Here is a 14,825-nt window from a genome sequence, read left to right as displayed (position 1 = left end):
CTGCAGCCCTTTACCGACCCAAAATGTGTGATTATGTAATCAATGGATTTCTCTTTAGAAGGCCTTTCTGATCCTCCCCCCTGCCTTTGCCTCTGACAAGGAGTCAGGAAACTCCACCTTTGTCAGAGAAAACCCCTGGGGTGCTTGGAAAATTCAATCTAGCCTCAAGTCCTCTAATTTTCCCCACTCTCAAAGTCTTTTAAATCCTAGTTTCCCTTAATTTTGGCATCTTTGTTTCCAACTTAACTAAGTAAGGGCTCTCTCCATCTTTATGAGCTCTGGCTGTGTGTTCTTAGTCCAAGATCCTTCAGGGTAGAATTTCTGTTTTCCCAGGCTCAGGAAGCAAGACTGGCAGCTCTTCATAATGAAACAAGTATATAGGGTTAAGCAGGTAAATTCTAATTTCGCATTGCCTGGATTCCAAGCCTAGGTGCTTTTTTTTTTTTAACCTCTTATTAGAGACTCTGGAAAAAAATTTTTTCCCTATGTCTTAGTTACCTCATCTGAAAAGTAGAAATAGGTATAGTCATAATCTCATAAAGCTGAGAATGTTGATTGAATTGTATTTGAAAAAAATGCTTAGAATGGTAAGAATTGTTTACTTTTATTGTTGTAATACATGACATGTTGATTTCAATGGTTCCACTTAGTAGATTTTGACTGACTGTACAATGGTGCAAAATAAGACCCAAGGAGCCACTCTGGGTTTTGTTGTTGTTGTTTTTTTACTTTCTGTAGAGCATTCAACAAGTCACATTAGCAAATCGATGCTTTATTATAAAGTTGGTGGTATTCTATGATGTTACCCAACAGTAGGCAGGTGTTCTGGGTACATTAAAGCCAAGCTATGAAATTTGGTTGGCTAGGTGCATTGCATACATCTCAACTCATGATTTGTTCAACTTAGCACGGGTTTATTGGGATGTAACCCTGGAGTAAGTTGGCAATTATGTAAGTAATTGCCACAACCACATGGGGAGCAGAGGGTTGAGCCTTTCGCTTCTGACTTTGTGTCTCCATAATAGTCAGACTTAGTCAATGGAATGAGACTTAGCACCTGTTTTTAAACACTTTCTGTTTAAGAAAATAAACATGCTTTCAACATGACTTTAGGCTTCCAGAAACGTTGTGACATTAGTATGGGAATTTCCACATCTCCACCATATACCCGCAGATCCGGCCACCATGCAGGACCATAGTATGTGAGGACAGTCATTAGCACTGATGAATTCTATGAGCTAGATGGCAAGACGGAGTGCTGTCGTCTGCAAGTCTAGGTGAATCCCTTGGTCTTTACTAATGTCCTTTTTCTAATCCTGGATCGATCCAGGACCCTATTACACTTGATTGTTATGACTCCTCAGTCTCTTCCCATTTGGGACAGTTCCTCCCTGTGTCCTGTGATCTTAGACATTTTGAAGGATATTGATCAGTGACTTTGTAGATTGTGCTTTAGTTTTTGCTGCTATCTTCTTACAGTTAGGTTCAGATTATGCTTTTTTAGCACCCCCACCCCCCCAGAAAAAACCAACTTACTCAAGTTTTCTTCCCTTCTGAAGTATTGTATCAAGGAGGTACCTGAGGTCTATATGTACTTCTCATTACTGGCAATGTTAACTTTGATTACTTAGTGAAGAAAGTAACATATATTTGTTGAACCTCTGCAATTTCCTTTAGGGAATCTGAAAGAGAAGAAAAAAATATCTAAGAAACTCTCAAGTCCAGTGGATAAATGGTCTTCTAGTTCTACTGTTAGGTAACAAACTACCCCAAACCGTAGCTTGCAGATTCTCTGAGCCAGAAGGAACATGCCAGAGCTGGATGGTTTGAGCCCCTTGAATATATATACATGGCCACAAAGACTATAGAGCTAAGTATTGGATTTGCCTGCTGGCTTCCGCATGCCCAGTCTGGGGTTGGAAGACAGGAGTCCACTGAGCTGGGAACTGGAGCATCCATATATGGCCTCTACACATACCTTGTGCCTTTCTTACACGTGGCTGTTTCAGGTACATCAGACTCCTTGACAGCAGCTGCAGTGCTGTCAACTTGAGTGTCCCTGTGCATGGGCAGAAGCTACAATGTCTTTGACAATCTAGTCTTAAAAAAAAACTTTCATTTTTTAAAATTAAATTTTATTGATAAGGTGATGTACAGAGGGGGTACAGTTACATAATAAGGTAGTGAGTACATTTGTTACACCCTCCTTCATTTTTCTTTCCCTTCCCTAGCTCAGATCAGCATATGTACTATATCCAGCGTACCAAAATCATATACACTGACCACAGGGGGTACACCAAAAGAAATTCACCTAGTACATTAAACATAACGACAATAAAATCCTCCTGTTTGCATCATTTTGCTTAGCCTCATCTTATAGCATCATATGTACATAGCTGTTGAGCTATTGCTGACAATCTAGTCTTAGATGGCATGCAACATCACTTCCTCCTCACTCTCTTAGCCAAAGCAAGCCTCAGAGACTCAAGATAGGAGAAATAAATTTTACATTTTGAGGAGAAGAATGTTTTGTCATCATTTTTTTACACACCACCCCACATGGAAAAAGGAACAGAGGGACTTTCTCCTCTTTAGCAGATCTACAAACTTGAACCCAAGAGAAGAGGAACTTCCCCAAGCCAGAGATACCATACAGGTGTGAGTTTGTCTAGCAGGGGATGCTCCACAAGACCCTCCTGGGGGAGGCATGTTCAGAGAGACTCGCCACCAAGCCCTGGGGTCTGCCAATCTGGTCAACCAGGTTGATCTGGGGGGCAAGGGAAGGATAGAGAATGTAGGAAATTGGCATCAAAATGACCCCGTTTGAAATTCCAACTGTATCACATCAGGATTTGTTACATGTTTAGTCTTTATTTTGTCAGCACTGGGGTTTGAACTCAGAACCTTGTGCCTGCTAGACAGGTGCTCCATCACTAAGCCGCACCCCAACCCTTTATTGCCTTGGTCATGTTTGAGATGAAATCTCGCATTTTGCTGTACTCCGGTCCCTGATCCTATTTGTGCTTCCCATACAGTGGGAATGACAGACAACCAGCTATTGATTTGAACAGAGGCCCTATGAATCTTTTGCCAGGGCTGGCCTGGAACTTCCATCTTTCCCACCTTAGCCTCCTGGAATAGCACCTATTCATTCCTAATTTGAAAGAAAGGAAGAAGGGAAGAAAGGAGGGAGGGAGGGAGGGAGGGAAGGAGGGAGGGAGGGAGGGAGGAAGGAAGGAAGGAAGGAAGGAAGGAAGGAAGGAAGGAAGGAAGGAAGGAAGGAAGGAAGGAAGGAAGGGCAATAAACCTTGATTCCTGCTCTGAGCCAGGCCAGGTGCTTGACAGTCATAGCAGTAAAGTCAGCAGCACTCAGGCTCTGCTCCCCTGAAGAGTCTTCCCAGGTCGCCTCTGCCAGGAAGGCAGGTGGTACGGATCATTTGCTTTCTCTCATGCATGCCTGAAGCTGACTGGGAAGGAGTTAGTCCTGCAGCTTAGCAATTTAACCAGGTTAAACTTGGCAAAATAGAAACCAGCTGGGTGAGAAGGTGGAAAGCAAGCCACTTACATTCAGAAACCCAAGAAGTGTTGCTGGGCAGGCTAAAAAGCCATTGGGAATATCACTAGACAGACTCATTAAACATGAAGGTTTCTGTGAAAATGACAAAATCATAGCACCCCGGATACCCCAGCGTGAGATTAAAAGCTGAGAGGAGGTGTAAGCTTCATATTATTAAACTGCATTACAACAGTTTAGGAAGGAAGAGCTCAGAGCTATGCAAGGTGGGGGCAGCCCTGTGTATGGACTGGTTCTGTGTGAAGCTGTAGAAATGTTCCTCTGTTGTGGGGAAGGGGAAGAGAGGAGGGAAGATGGACTTAGCTCATAAGTACTGGAGTTGCTGGTGGAAAAAGCATCTATTGGCAGGAACCCATAAAGCCTGTTTGGGAGCTGATTTAGAGAAGGAGAGGGGAATTGTAAACATATACAATTGTTGGCCTCATGCTCACTCAGTTTGCTTGCTCTTAGCTGGTGCACTACCACTTGAGCCGTGCCTCCAGCCTGACCTTTTGCTGGTTAGTAGGAGATAGAGTCTCTCTCAGATTTTTCTGCCTGGGGTGGCTTCAAATTAATCCTCTCATTTCAGTCTCCTGAGTAGGTAGGATTATAGATGTGTGACTGTGGTGCAAAGCCTGGCTTATAGTTTTGGTTGCTGGATAGCCAGTACTAGTAAACCTCAGCTGCCTGGAATCTGACCTACCTTCCTTCCTTCCTTCCTTCCTTCCTTCCTTCCTTCCTTCCTTCCTTCCTTCCTTCCCTACTTCTTCTTCCTCTTTTCCTTTTTTATTGTTTGACCTTAAAGTCACTAGGAAATGAACTCGAATCAGAGAAAAAGTAATCACTTGGATTTAGCAAGTCCTAGGCTGGTCCAACCTACCAGCACTGCAGCCACACCTGGGATTGGTGAACCAAAACCAGCACCTCACAGGACTGCAGCAGGACTGTCTTAGTGTCAGTCCCTGAGCTGGTCATGCTGAGGAAGAAGGGAGAACCAAGAACACCCCCCCCCGACCCCCAGCCAGAGGCTGTGCCTCTGACGCTGAGGTGCAGCTTTAGGAAGAGGAGAAGCAAGGCAGCCACTGGGCAGAGCTGTTCTTGCCACATGTGGCCTTTTCAGAACACTTAGGCCTGTAGACTGAAGACGCAGCTTGAGCCCTCAGCTCCGGGTGAGTGGTGGAGCTGGGTTTGAGCACAGGTGCCGCACAATTAAGCTCTGGTGTTTTCCCTCTGCCAGGCTGTGACACATAGCTCTCCCCTATGGAATGGCAGCAAGATGGGAGGGAAGAGGCCAGTAATGACAGTTTCAGGTCACCCCAGTGGTTTCTGGAATAGAAGGCATTGACCTTCAGGCCGGGCTGATACCATGCATCGGCTTGATTTTATTCCTACTTTTCCAGAAGCCTCCTCTTTCTCCATCCAAGATGGCAGCTCTCAGTCCCCCCGACCCCCTGGACCTGGATCCTCTCAGCATCTAATTGAACCCAAGACTTTGTTGTCATTTGCCATTCAGAGAGCAAATACTCCTTCTGGTTACTTCACTACTTGACATCCCCACCCCCTCCATATCTGAGACTGGATTTCTCTTCAGTCAGCAAGTATTCACATCACCTGTAGATCTTGTTAACCATAGGTTCTAGGCCCGACCTCACATTCTGATCTGCAAGTCAGGGATGGACTCACAAATCTGTCTGTTTTGAAGGTTCTTGGTGCTCTCTTGTCTGTGGGCCAGACACTTTCAAAACCATAGCTATGGATCTGTGTCTCTCTCCATAGCCAACCTTTCCTCTTTATTACTCTATTGTATCCTTAGGGTAAAATCTCTGCACTTGTGTAGCCATATAAAGTCTTCCGTGAGCTGATGACCCCAGCAGGAATGCCACATACAGTTGCATAGTTTGTGTGATGCACAAATTCACACCAACTCAGGGAAGGAAATCTATTAAGTGCTGGGCTGTGTCTAGAAGGAAAAGTCTGACTAGACACTAAAAAAGTCCTATCTTCGTATCTGGTCTTCTCACAAAGGTACCCTCAGTTCACTGACATTCAAGGGTCTGAGATGGGGGATTGGAGACTGATGGATGCCTTGTTCTCATTCACCCAAAAGAATTTCATAAGTCAGTAGCGATTTTCCTCATCCTCCTCTTCCTCCAAGATCCAGTGTCCCATTTCTTCTTCCTGTCACCTGGTGACACCTTTGCTGAAGGCTTCCTGGCCCAGAGACTCAGATCACTTTTCTCAGTTCACCAAGACCTACCTTTCCTTCCTTCCTTCAGAGTGATGATCAACTTTTCTCTGGGAATCCAGCCTAGGGCCCCATACATGCTAAGTCTGCCACTGAGTTACATCCCAGTCCCAAAGAACAATCTAATGTGCCTTTGCGCAGGCTCTCAGTGGTTGTAGCTACGTTGCTCTCTGGACTGAGTTTCCGCAGGCTGGCCCAGGGCTCAGCACCTGCCAAGCACACACTCAAAAGCTCAGTGAGTACTTGTTGGAGATGATGTAATTCCATAGTCCCAAAGACTCACGTAGGTGCCAGATCTCAGCCTGCCAATTTCTGTTGTTTCTTAAACATTTTATTCTGAAATAATTTTACATTTATGGAGCAGTTGAGACAAAAACACAGACAGTTCTATACTATATGCAAACTTCCTCTCATAGTAATACCTTCTGTAGCCTGGTATATCTTTCAAAACAAGACGTTCCCAATAGAGCATTCCATTGACTAGGCTCCAGACTTCTTTTGTGTGTTCTCCCCATTTTTCTACACCTTTCTTTTTCCTTCCCCACATTCCCACGTAACAGCTGGGAGGAGTTGTCATGTCTCTTGTTTCTGTATGCAGTGCCCATTTTTCGACCTCTTCTTGGCTTCTAAGACCCTGATGCTCTGGGGAAATGCTAGTTGGATTTCAGGCTGGTTTTCTTGGTGTTTCTCATTCTTTAGGGGAAGAAGATGAGAGGATGTGTTCCCTGGCCATCATTCACATCTGGAGATGCATGATCTCGGCATGACGTGTTTCTGATCTTGCATACCTTGATCCCTTGTTTAAGGCATGCTTGTTTGGTCTCTTGACGTAAAAGCTCCTGTTCTTTTCCCCTTTCCATGCATCACTCAGTCTAGCCCACATCCAGGAGAAGGGGAATCAGGCTTCGCCTCCAGAAAGGAAACTCTTCAAAGCATGTATAGTCTTAGAGAAAAACACAACAATAACTGCTAAGCTTGGGAGGAGAGAGTTTGAGACAATGCAAGTGTCCCCTCTTTAGTTTCAGGCCTGATTTTGGTATTACTTCATGGTTACCATCTGCAACCCTGCCACTATGGCGATCCAGTCCCTACCATTTTCCCTTTTAGAAAGCCTTCTTCAGCACAAGATGCCTCTCAATTCCTCTGCTTTGCCCCTTCTATACTCTAAGTCGCTGCTTCACCATCCTCGCTGTCCATCAGAATGCCCTGGGTAGCTTTGTAACTGTGTCTATACCCTATGCCCTGAGCCTAACATGTTGTTTATGTGGAGTGGAGCCTGGGCTTTTTTTTTTTTAAGGTTCCCTGAACATTCTGTATTCCTCCAGAGATCAGGACAAGTGACTAAGCTCAGTACTCTTGTAACTTTTCTAGGTAGCTGTCTTTTTCTTTGTCTGTGACTAAACAAATTTCTCCCAGATTTGTCTTCCTCAAGAACTTGGCTCCCTGAAATATCCCCCCATGTTTGTGTTTGTTCTCCAATTCAGAAGCTGTGTGTTCCTCGTCTGTACCACCCCCTCCCCAGAACAAGCACAGTGCCCAGCAGGAAGCAGGTTATCAGGGTGCAAGAACAAGTCAGTCTCTGCAGAAGCAAGAAGTTGAGTTTACACTGAAGCTCAGGTCCCTGAGGGCTATGGCTGGCTAATAGCCTTAGCCATACCCAGAACCACGCGGTGTAAGTGCCAGCCATACGCACTTTACTGTTGTACTTGTCCTCAGCAATCTAGGAAAAAGGACCACCATGACCCAGAAGTTCCTAGCATGTGTGCTGCAGACATCTGTGCTTCCTGCTGCTCTTCAGAAAGGACAGATTCCAGCTGTATTTTTAAATATTCAGGAAGACAAAGAGCCCACATTAAGCTTTCTAGCCAGAGATCACCTTGAGCCAGTCAGTCAGCACTATTTGCTTCTAAAGCCACCCACATGCCAAAGACCATGGCTAGGAACCCTTTCCCAGTGGATCTCTTAAGCTTAAAGACACAAAGCTAACACTTTATCCAAATGGGTAGGCAATACTGGTCTGTTTTATCTCTGTTCTATTGAGTCTCTGGTCTGTTGAGACTGAGTATGAGCTTGAAAGGTAGGAGTAGAGGGGTGGATAATTTAGGGTACTGGTCCAGCCCACGGGTTTGACATGAAGACAGATGCGGAGTTAGGAAGATGGTTCTGGAATATCAAGCTCTAGGTGACAGATTTGGACTCCATTTCCACAATCATCACTGCTGCCCTTACAGATTTACTCAATGTTAGATTTTCAGTTCTACTTAATCATTGGTCATGATGCATACACAAGACACACTTTGTCATCTGCTTGTGTATAAATATATAACTTGGCAGAACCATACTAGGGTTCCTCCATTGGAGTCAGCCTGTTGTGGATGACCTCTTTGAATGACCCAGTGCTCCTTCCAGGCTGTCCTGGCTTTGTGTCTCTTTCACACAGGGACTCTGACATTCATGTACCAGCCCAAAGCTGGGACAGTAGGGGTGGCAGAGGTGGGAGAGAGTTTCCAATGCTCTTTCTTGGCAGCCCCACCACTCACAGTAGTGATCTCAGCCTGCTTCATTCCAGTCCACATGGCCACTGTGTCCTTGCTGAGCCTCTGTTTTTCTCAGCTGAGGAATAAAAACTATCATGAAGAATGAGCACCATTTTTTTTAGGGTCAAATGAGATGGCTTTTATTACATGAGGGTCTTCGGTGCTTGTGACATGGTATACATGACAAGATGGTGTTCTTGTCATGGGTGCATCTTCCAATGTTAGGTTTTGTGTGTGTATGTGTGTGTGTGTGTGCATGTGCGTGTGTCTGTCTGTCTGTCTGCCTGTCTGTCTGTATGTCTGTGTGACTGTATTGCATTTAGGTACTGGGGCTTGAACTCAAGGCCTGGGAACTGTCCCTTAGCTTTTTCACTCAAGGCTGGAACTCTACCACTTGAGTCACAGCTCTACTTCTGGCTTTTTGGTAGCTAACTGGAGATGAAAGTCTCACAGATTTTCTTGATAGACTGGTTTCAAATTGTGATCCTCAGATCTTGGCTTCCTGAGCAGCTAGGCTTGCAAATGTGAGCCCATAGTGCCTGGCCCCCACTTTTATTGTGTGTGTGTTATTCTAACAGATCTCCCCTTTGCTTAACTCCCAAACAGAGATTCGTATTGCATTATGCATTTAGGGCCACCGCGTCATCCCATTCCATTTTCCTCACCTTTCTTCTTCCTCTCCCCAGCCTGATCCCCCACTAACTTCGTAAAACTTGCGAGTTAAATTTTTCAAAGACTGTTTCTGACAAAGCAGTGAGAATTAGATTTGGTGAGGCCCTTCATAAAAAATTGAAGACACGCTATATTAACATACATTGATTTATTCATAGTGTTTCATTACAAGCAAGTGAGGATCCTGTAATACCAGGAAAGGTTAGGAGAGCAGGGGAGAGCGGTATATTATATTGACAGCTCCGTGGAAATGGAGTCGCGTTTGGATTGAATTTGGAGCGTAGGAAAGGAGCTGGCTAGTAAATAAGGCATGAGTTTTACCTCCCAGTGTCTGTATATCAATGTAATGCCATCAGCCCAGACAGGGCGACTGGGACCAAACTGTGAGAGAATGCGGAGGCACATCCTTTCCCAATGGTACGCCTGGGGTCAGGGCCACAAGTACAACTCTGACCATGTCCCTTTTCCTGTTGCTAGGAAACAAGCAACCAGCCACATTCACCCTTCTTGCCCTCCATCTTGGTCTTTCCTCACCTAAGGCCTTTGGTTCAGAGGACTCCCTCTACCTAGAACCAAGAGAGAGGTGGAGTGAGAAAGACAGAGAGAAACAGAGACAGAGAGACACAGAGAGAGACCTCTTTCTTCTGCTCTGACTCTACCATCCTTCATATTTCCATTCTATCCCAAGAGAGCTCTCTGTCTTGTGTTGGCATTGCTCAGAAGACCTTAACATAAGCATTTGAGGCTGACTAGAATACTGAGAGGTACTAAGGATCTTAAGAAATAAGTTATGGGAAAGAGTAAGGGAAGTCACTGATGATCATCGTGTTTTCAAGCTTTTTTCTCTTTTTTTTACTTTGAGTAGCAAGTAGAGCTAAATTCCTCAAAGGATTGTGGGAAGGCAACATGGGGGATTTAAGCAGCCACTGCCCTCCCCACCTCTGCCAGTCTCTGGGAGAACCTTCGCCAGAAAATTCTTACGCATACAGGGGTGGAAGCCTGTGCATGGTGCTTGCCTCTGATTTGGGCTGAGGTAGACAAGAAGGCTGTGAACAGAGAGCATCAGAATAACCTAGAAGTGATGGCTACGTGCACAGTGGCTATGCATGCCTCGTCTCTGCTTGCACAGAGCTGGTATTCATCAGCCTTTCTCCTCTTGCACTCACCCTGCTCTGAGCCAGGTCTAGCCTCTATCCCTGGGCATATAGCATGAACTACTGCTCAGTACAGGAGAAGGAATTGCCTGCTGGGTGCCGCCACTGGAAAGAACAAATTGTCTGTTTTTGAAGTGAAGTTAGTGAACATCCTTTATTGTCCTGGGTTTGCCTGTCTTGTAAGTATGAGACATTTTGACCGAACATAATGACGCAAAGCCTCTGTAGAGCCGGCTGTCCTGTGCCTAGAATAGAAGACACTTGAGAGCAAGGTCTGGCTTCTCCTTTGAAGCCCAGGGCCTGGAATGTGGGAGTATGGGAGACACATTTATGAAAGATCCAACTAGAGAATGGATGAATGTGTTCTCCTACTAATGACCCATGTCTGCCAACCAGTCAGTGTAGGATAGAGTCACAGGCCCAGGCTTTGTAGTCCAGACCTGCATGTAGTCCAGTGTCAGGGATAGGTTATTGAATAAGTGCAAGAGGGGGTGATTTACAACATATGTGACAACATGGATGAATGTCACAAACCTAATGTGAAAAGGAAGAGCACAGGCTATCGGATTGCATTTACATCCTGTTCAAAAGCAGGCAAAACTAGTCTATGCTATCAGAATGAAATAGAGGCAGTCTTTGCTTGGGGGAGGCAGAGAGGGTAGGACAAAGGTACAGGGTTTAGTCTTGGGTCTTGGAATATTCTGTTTCTTGGATTATATGATTACTTTTGCAAAAACCTGCATCTAGCTGATGCTTCTCTGAATGTATTATTATTTTATTATTATTATTTCCAATACTGTGGCCAACTCAGGGCTAGGATGCTGTCCCTTAGCTATTTCACTCAAGGCCGGCGCTCTACCACTTGATTCCTAACTTCACTTCTGTCATTTCTTGGGTGGTTTACTGCAGATAACAGTATCATAGACTTTTTGCCTGAGCTGGCCTCTAAACAAACCTCAGATCTCAGCATCCTGAGCAGCTTGTATTACAGGCATGAGTCATCTGCATCTGACTTAATACACTTTAATAAAAACATGTTCATAGGGGCTGGGAATGTGGCTTAGTGGTAGAGTGCTTGCCTAGCATGCATGAAGCCCTGGATTCAATTCCTCAGCACCACATAAACAGAAAAGGCCAGAAGTGGTGCTGTAGTTCAAGTGGTAGAGTGCTGGCCGTGAGCAAAAAGAAACCAGGGACAGTGCTCAGGCCCTGAGTCCAGTCCCAGGACTGACAAAAAACAAACAAACAAACAAACAGATATGTTCATGTTCATGATAAACAAAAATATAATAGGAGAAACTTGAGGAATAACCAGTATTTTTAACTTTATTCATAAAGCTGGAGACTTCAAGTTATTAACAGATCATTAAAAAAATATATTTTACTTTACCTTTAGTCAAATGACTATTTATGATCTGATTTCTTAATTAATACATTTGAAATCTTTTGATTTAGGACTTTTTAGGTATATAATTAAAGCCTAACAGTAAAAACAAATGCAATTCAGCAATATGATTCAAGGAGAAAATTTCAATTTCCTGGATAAGCTATAGTTTATTGTATCAAATTTACATATTTCCTTATAATGGTAAATTCCCTAAAAAATATTTAAACTACCTTGAGTACTTCCTACCCCTCCTCTAAGACATCAAAACATTTCAATCTTGCATTAACCTATCTTCTATGAGAATTTCTCCTTAGTAAATATTGTGCCTTATTTTATTAAGCTGTTGTGTGATATCCAACTCTATGTTTTGGGAAAATAACAATATTTTATTCTTAAATAAGAATTTACTCTTAAAAAATCTAAAATCCTTATGTCTGCATTTGCCTGTTATGTCATTGCTTATCTGTTTCCATTTTACTGGAACAAAAGAGATAAGACAAATAACAAAATCCCCTATCGAGGGTTGAGCCTATAGTTCAGTGATAGGACACTTGCTTACCATGCACAAGGCCCTGGGTTTGACCTAGCACTGTAAAGAAGGAAGTGGGGGGGGGGCCTGGGGATATAGCCTAGTGGCAAGAGTGCCTGCCTCGTATACATGAGGCCCTGGGTTCGATTCCCCAGCACCACATATACAGAAAACGGCCAGAAGTGGCGCTGTGGCTCAAGTGGCAGAGTGCTAGCCTTGAGCAAAAAGGAAGCCAGGGACAGTGCTCAGGCCCTGAGTCCAAGGCCCAGGACTGGCAAAAAAAAAAAGAAGGAAGTGGGGAGGGAAGAAGGGAGGGAAGGGAAAGAAGGAAAAGAAAAAAATCCTAATAATTTAAACATGTGGTATTCAAATTGTGATCCACAAAAGCAGTGCTGCTCCAACACCAGCTAATTATTTTCATGGATGAGTAAGTGTGAAACGTGAATGATCACTTGAAAACTGTTATACTTGGACACTGCTGTGAAACTACTCTATGTCATAGTAGAAGACAGATGCAGGGTGTCTCCCAGTACAGACAGGCTGGTTATTACTGATCTCATACGCTAAGTTATGGGGAATGTGGTCTTAGGTAATTATCTACCTGCAATAGATTGGAAAACACAAAACTTGGCTTTCTCCATAGATTGGTAGTTAGAAGAGTGTCGATTTAAGGGAAGCTATTTCCAGTTGAGTTTCAGTTTCTTCATCAATAAAATGAGAATGACTATCTTTCTTCTCCCACTCCCCCTCCCCCCCCACACCTCATACTGAGGTTTAAACTCAGAGTCAGGGCATTGTCCCTTAACTTTTTCCCTCAAGACTGGTGTTCTACCACATGAGCCACACCTCTGCTTCTAGATTTTTACTAGTTAGTTGAAGATAAGAAGCTCAAGGACTTTCCTGCCCAGGCTGGCTTCAAACCATGGACTCTATCTCAGACTCCTGAGTAGCTAGGATTATACACATGAGCCGCGTGTGCCTGGCATTACTCTCTCTCTCTCTCTCTCTCTCTCTCTCTCTCTCTCTCTCTCTCTCTCTCTCTCTCTCTTAAATCAGTATTACTTAATTGTACATAAGGGTTTCACTGTACTATTTTCATAAAGCATATAAGGTACTTTGGTCAAATTCACTTCTTTTATTACTCTCTTATCCCCCTCCTTCTTTCATTAAAACATTTTAGTGGATTTTGTTGTTCTATTTTCATACATTCATAGGGAGTATCTTGCATGATCTGAATTTTTAACAGACCTTCTCCATAATTTATGTCAGACTGCCACACTTGGACCAAACTCTCCAGAGTGTGTTCTCGTGCCCCAAGTTGGGAAACACTACACTTCTGGTATGCGGCTGCTCCACATTGAGGCTTGCTGTAAGGGTTAAAGACACACCAGATCTGTGAGACTTCCAAATGAATAATAGAATGTGACCTATTTCATTTCATAAATCACCAGTTGAAATGATAGTATTATGGATATATTGAGTGTAATAAGATCTATTATGAAGATTAATTCACTTTCTTATTTTTAATGTGACTAGTAGAAAATTTGAGATGATGCCTGGGGCTCAGATTTTGATTCTTGATTGGCCAGGGCTGCTCTGGGTGTCAGCAGTGGAATATTCACAGCCAGTTTTCTGTTAAGGTGGGCAATGGCAGCCAGCTCTGTGGAATTGCTGCCTCAGTTCCCAAGCCTTCTTCTTTCCTCCCCAGTGAGCTAGCTCCACAAAGCATTCTGCATGGGGATACTTAGGTGTTTGTTTGTTATCTTGTCCTACAGATCAACTACAAGGCTGTGGGCTCACTGGACCCAACTGCTGATTTATCCAGCCAGAGGGGCAAAGTATTCAAACTCCGGAATGAAACCCACCACCTCTTTGTGGGTCTCTACCCAGGGACCACCTACTCCTTTACCATCAAGGCCAGCACAGCCAAGGGCTTTGGACCTCCAGTCACTACTCGGATTGCCACCAAGATTTCAGGTATGGCTTTCAGAAAAAAAAGGAAGGAAGGATGTCCCCTCTTTCTCTCACCTCCATCACCACCCATTCTGAAGTTTCATGAGAATAAAAGGAAGAGAGCCAACTGTCATTCCATGGTTGTGGAACAATGCCAATGATACAGTCCCTAGAGGGTTACTGCTGTGATCCCATGATGAAAATCTAATCAATAACCTTCCTAAAGTATGAAATAATACATTAATTACATGGCCGTTCATCAAATAATTCTCCACAGGGAGAATTAAGTAGTGTGAACAAATGTGCACGAGAGAGAGGGAGAGACAAAGACGGAGAAAGATGATGATGGATAGATGGATAGATAGATAGATAATGGATAGATGCATGGATAGATGACACAAAATTGTTTTATAAATTTCTTTTCATAAATAACTCTTTTATCTAGTGTAAGGCACATCATATGTTTTCACAAAATGTCTGATGAATGAATGAATGAATGAATGAATGAATTATGAATGAGAAGCATTCTACAATGTCCCCATATAACAAACTCCCTTTACCAACAGGGCTCTCTCCATGCCACAATTAGAACAGAGTAATCTCTGCATGGTTTTTTTTTTTCCCACTTTCAGTTTTCAGAATATCTATGCAATTTTAGTTTATATGCATACACATTTTGCATGTGGTTATGTAAGACTCGTGATGTTTTCTGTGGCTTAATATTTCCACTTATCCTTATCCCATAAGCATCTCCCATGTTGCGGCATTGCTTTCATTATAAAGTTCTGTCAAGTG

General features: G+C 43.6%; 1 protein-coding gene across 1 annotated transcript in view; it reads left to right on the top strand.

The window, feature by feature from the left end:
* The window catches only part of Ptprt (protein tyrosine phosphatase receptor type T), a 688,872-nt gene that overhangs the window by 427,351 nt on the left and 246,696 nt on the right, over window positions 1-14,825 (top strand). The window contains exon 10 of the mRNA XM_048349408.1: window positions 13,853-14,054. Coding sequence (XP_048205365.1) covers window positions 13,853-14,054 — 202 coding nt within the window. The remainder of the gene's footprint in view (window positions 1-13,852; window positions 14,055-14,825) is intronic.

The sequence above is a fragment of the Perognathus longimembris genome, chromosome 6 (assembly GCF_023159225.1).
Source record: "Perognathus longimembris pacificus isolate PPM17 chromosome 6, ASM2315922v1, whole genome shotgun sequence".
Lineage (NCBI taxonomy): Eukaryota > Metazoa > Chordata > Mammalia > Rodentia > Heteromyidae > Perognathus > Perognathus longimembris.
Note: the sequence above shows the minus strand (reverse complement) of the source record. Positions and strands in the feature narration are given on the sequence as shown.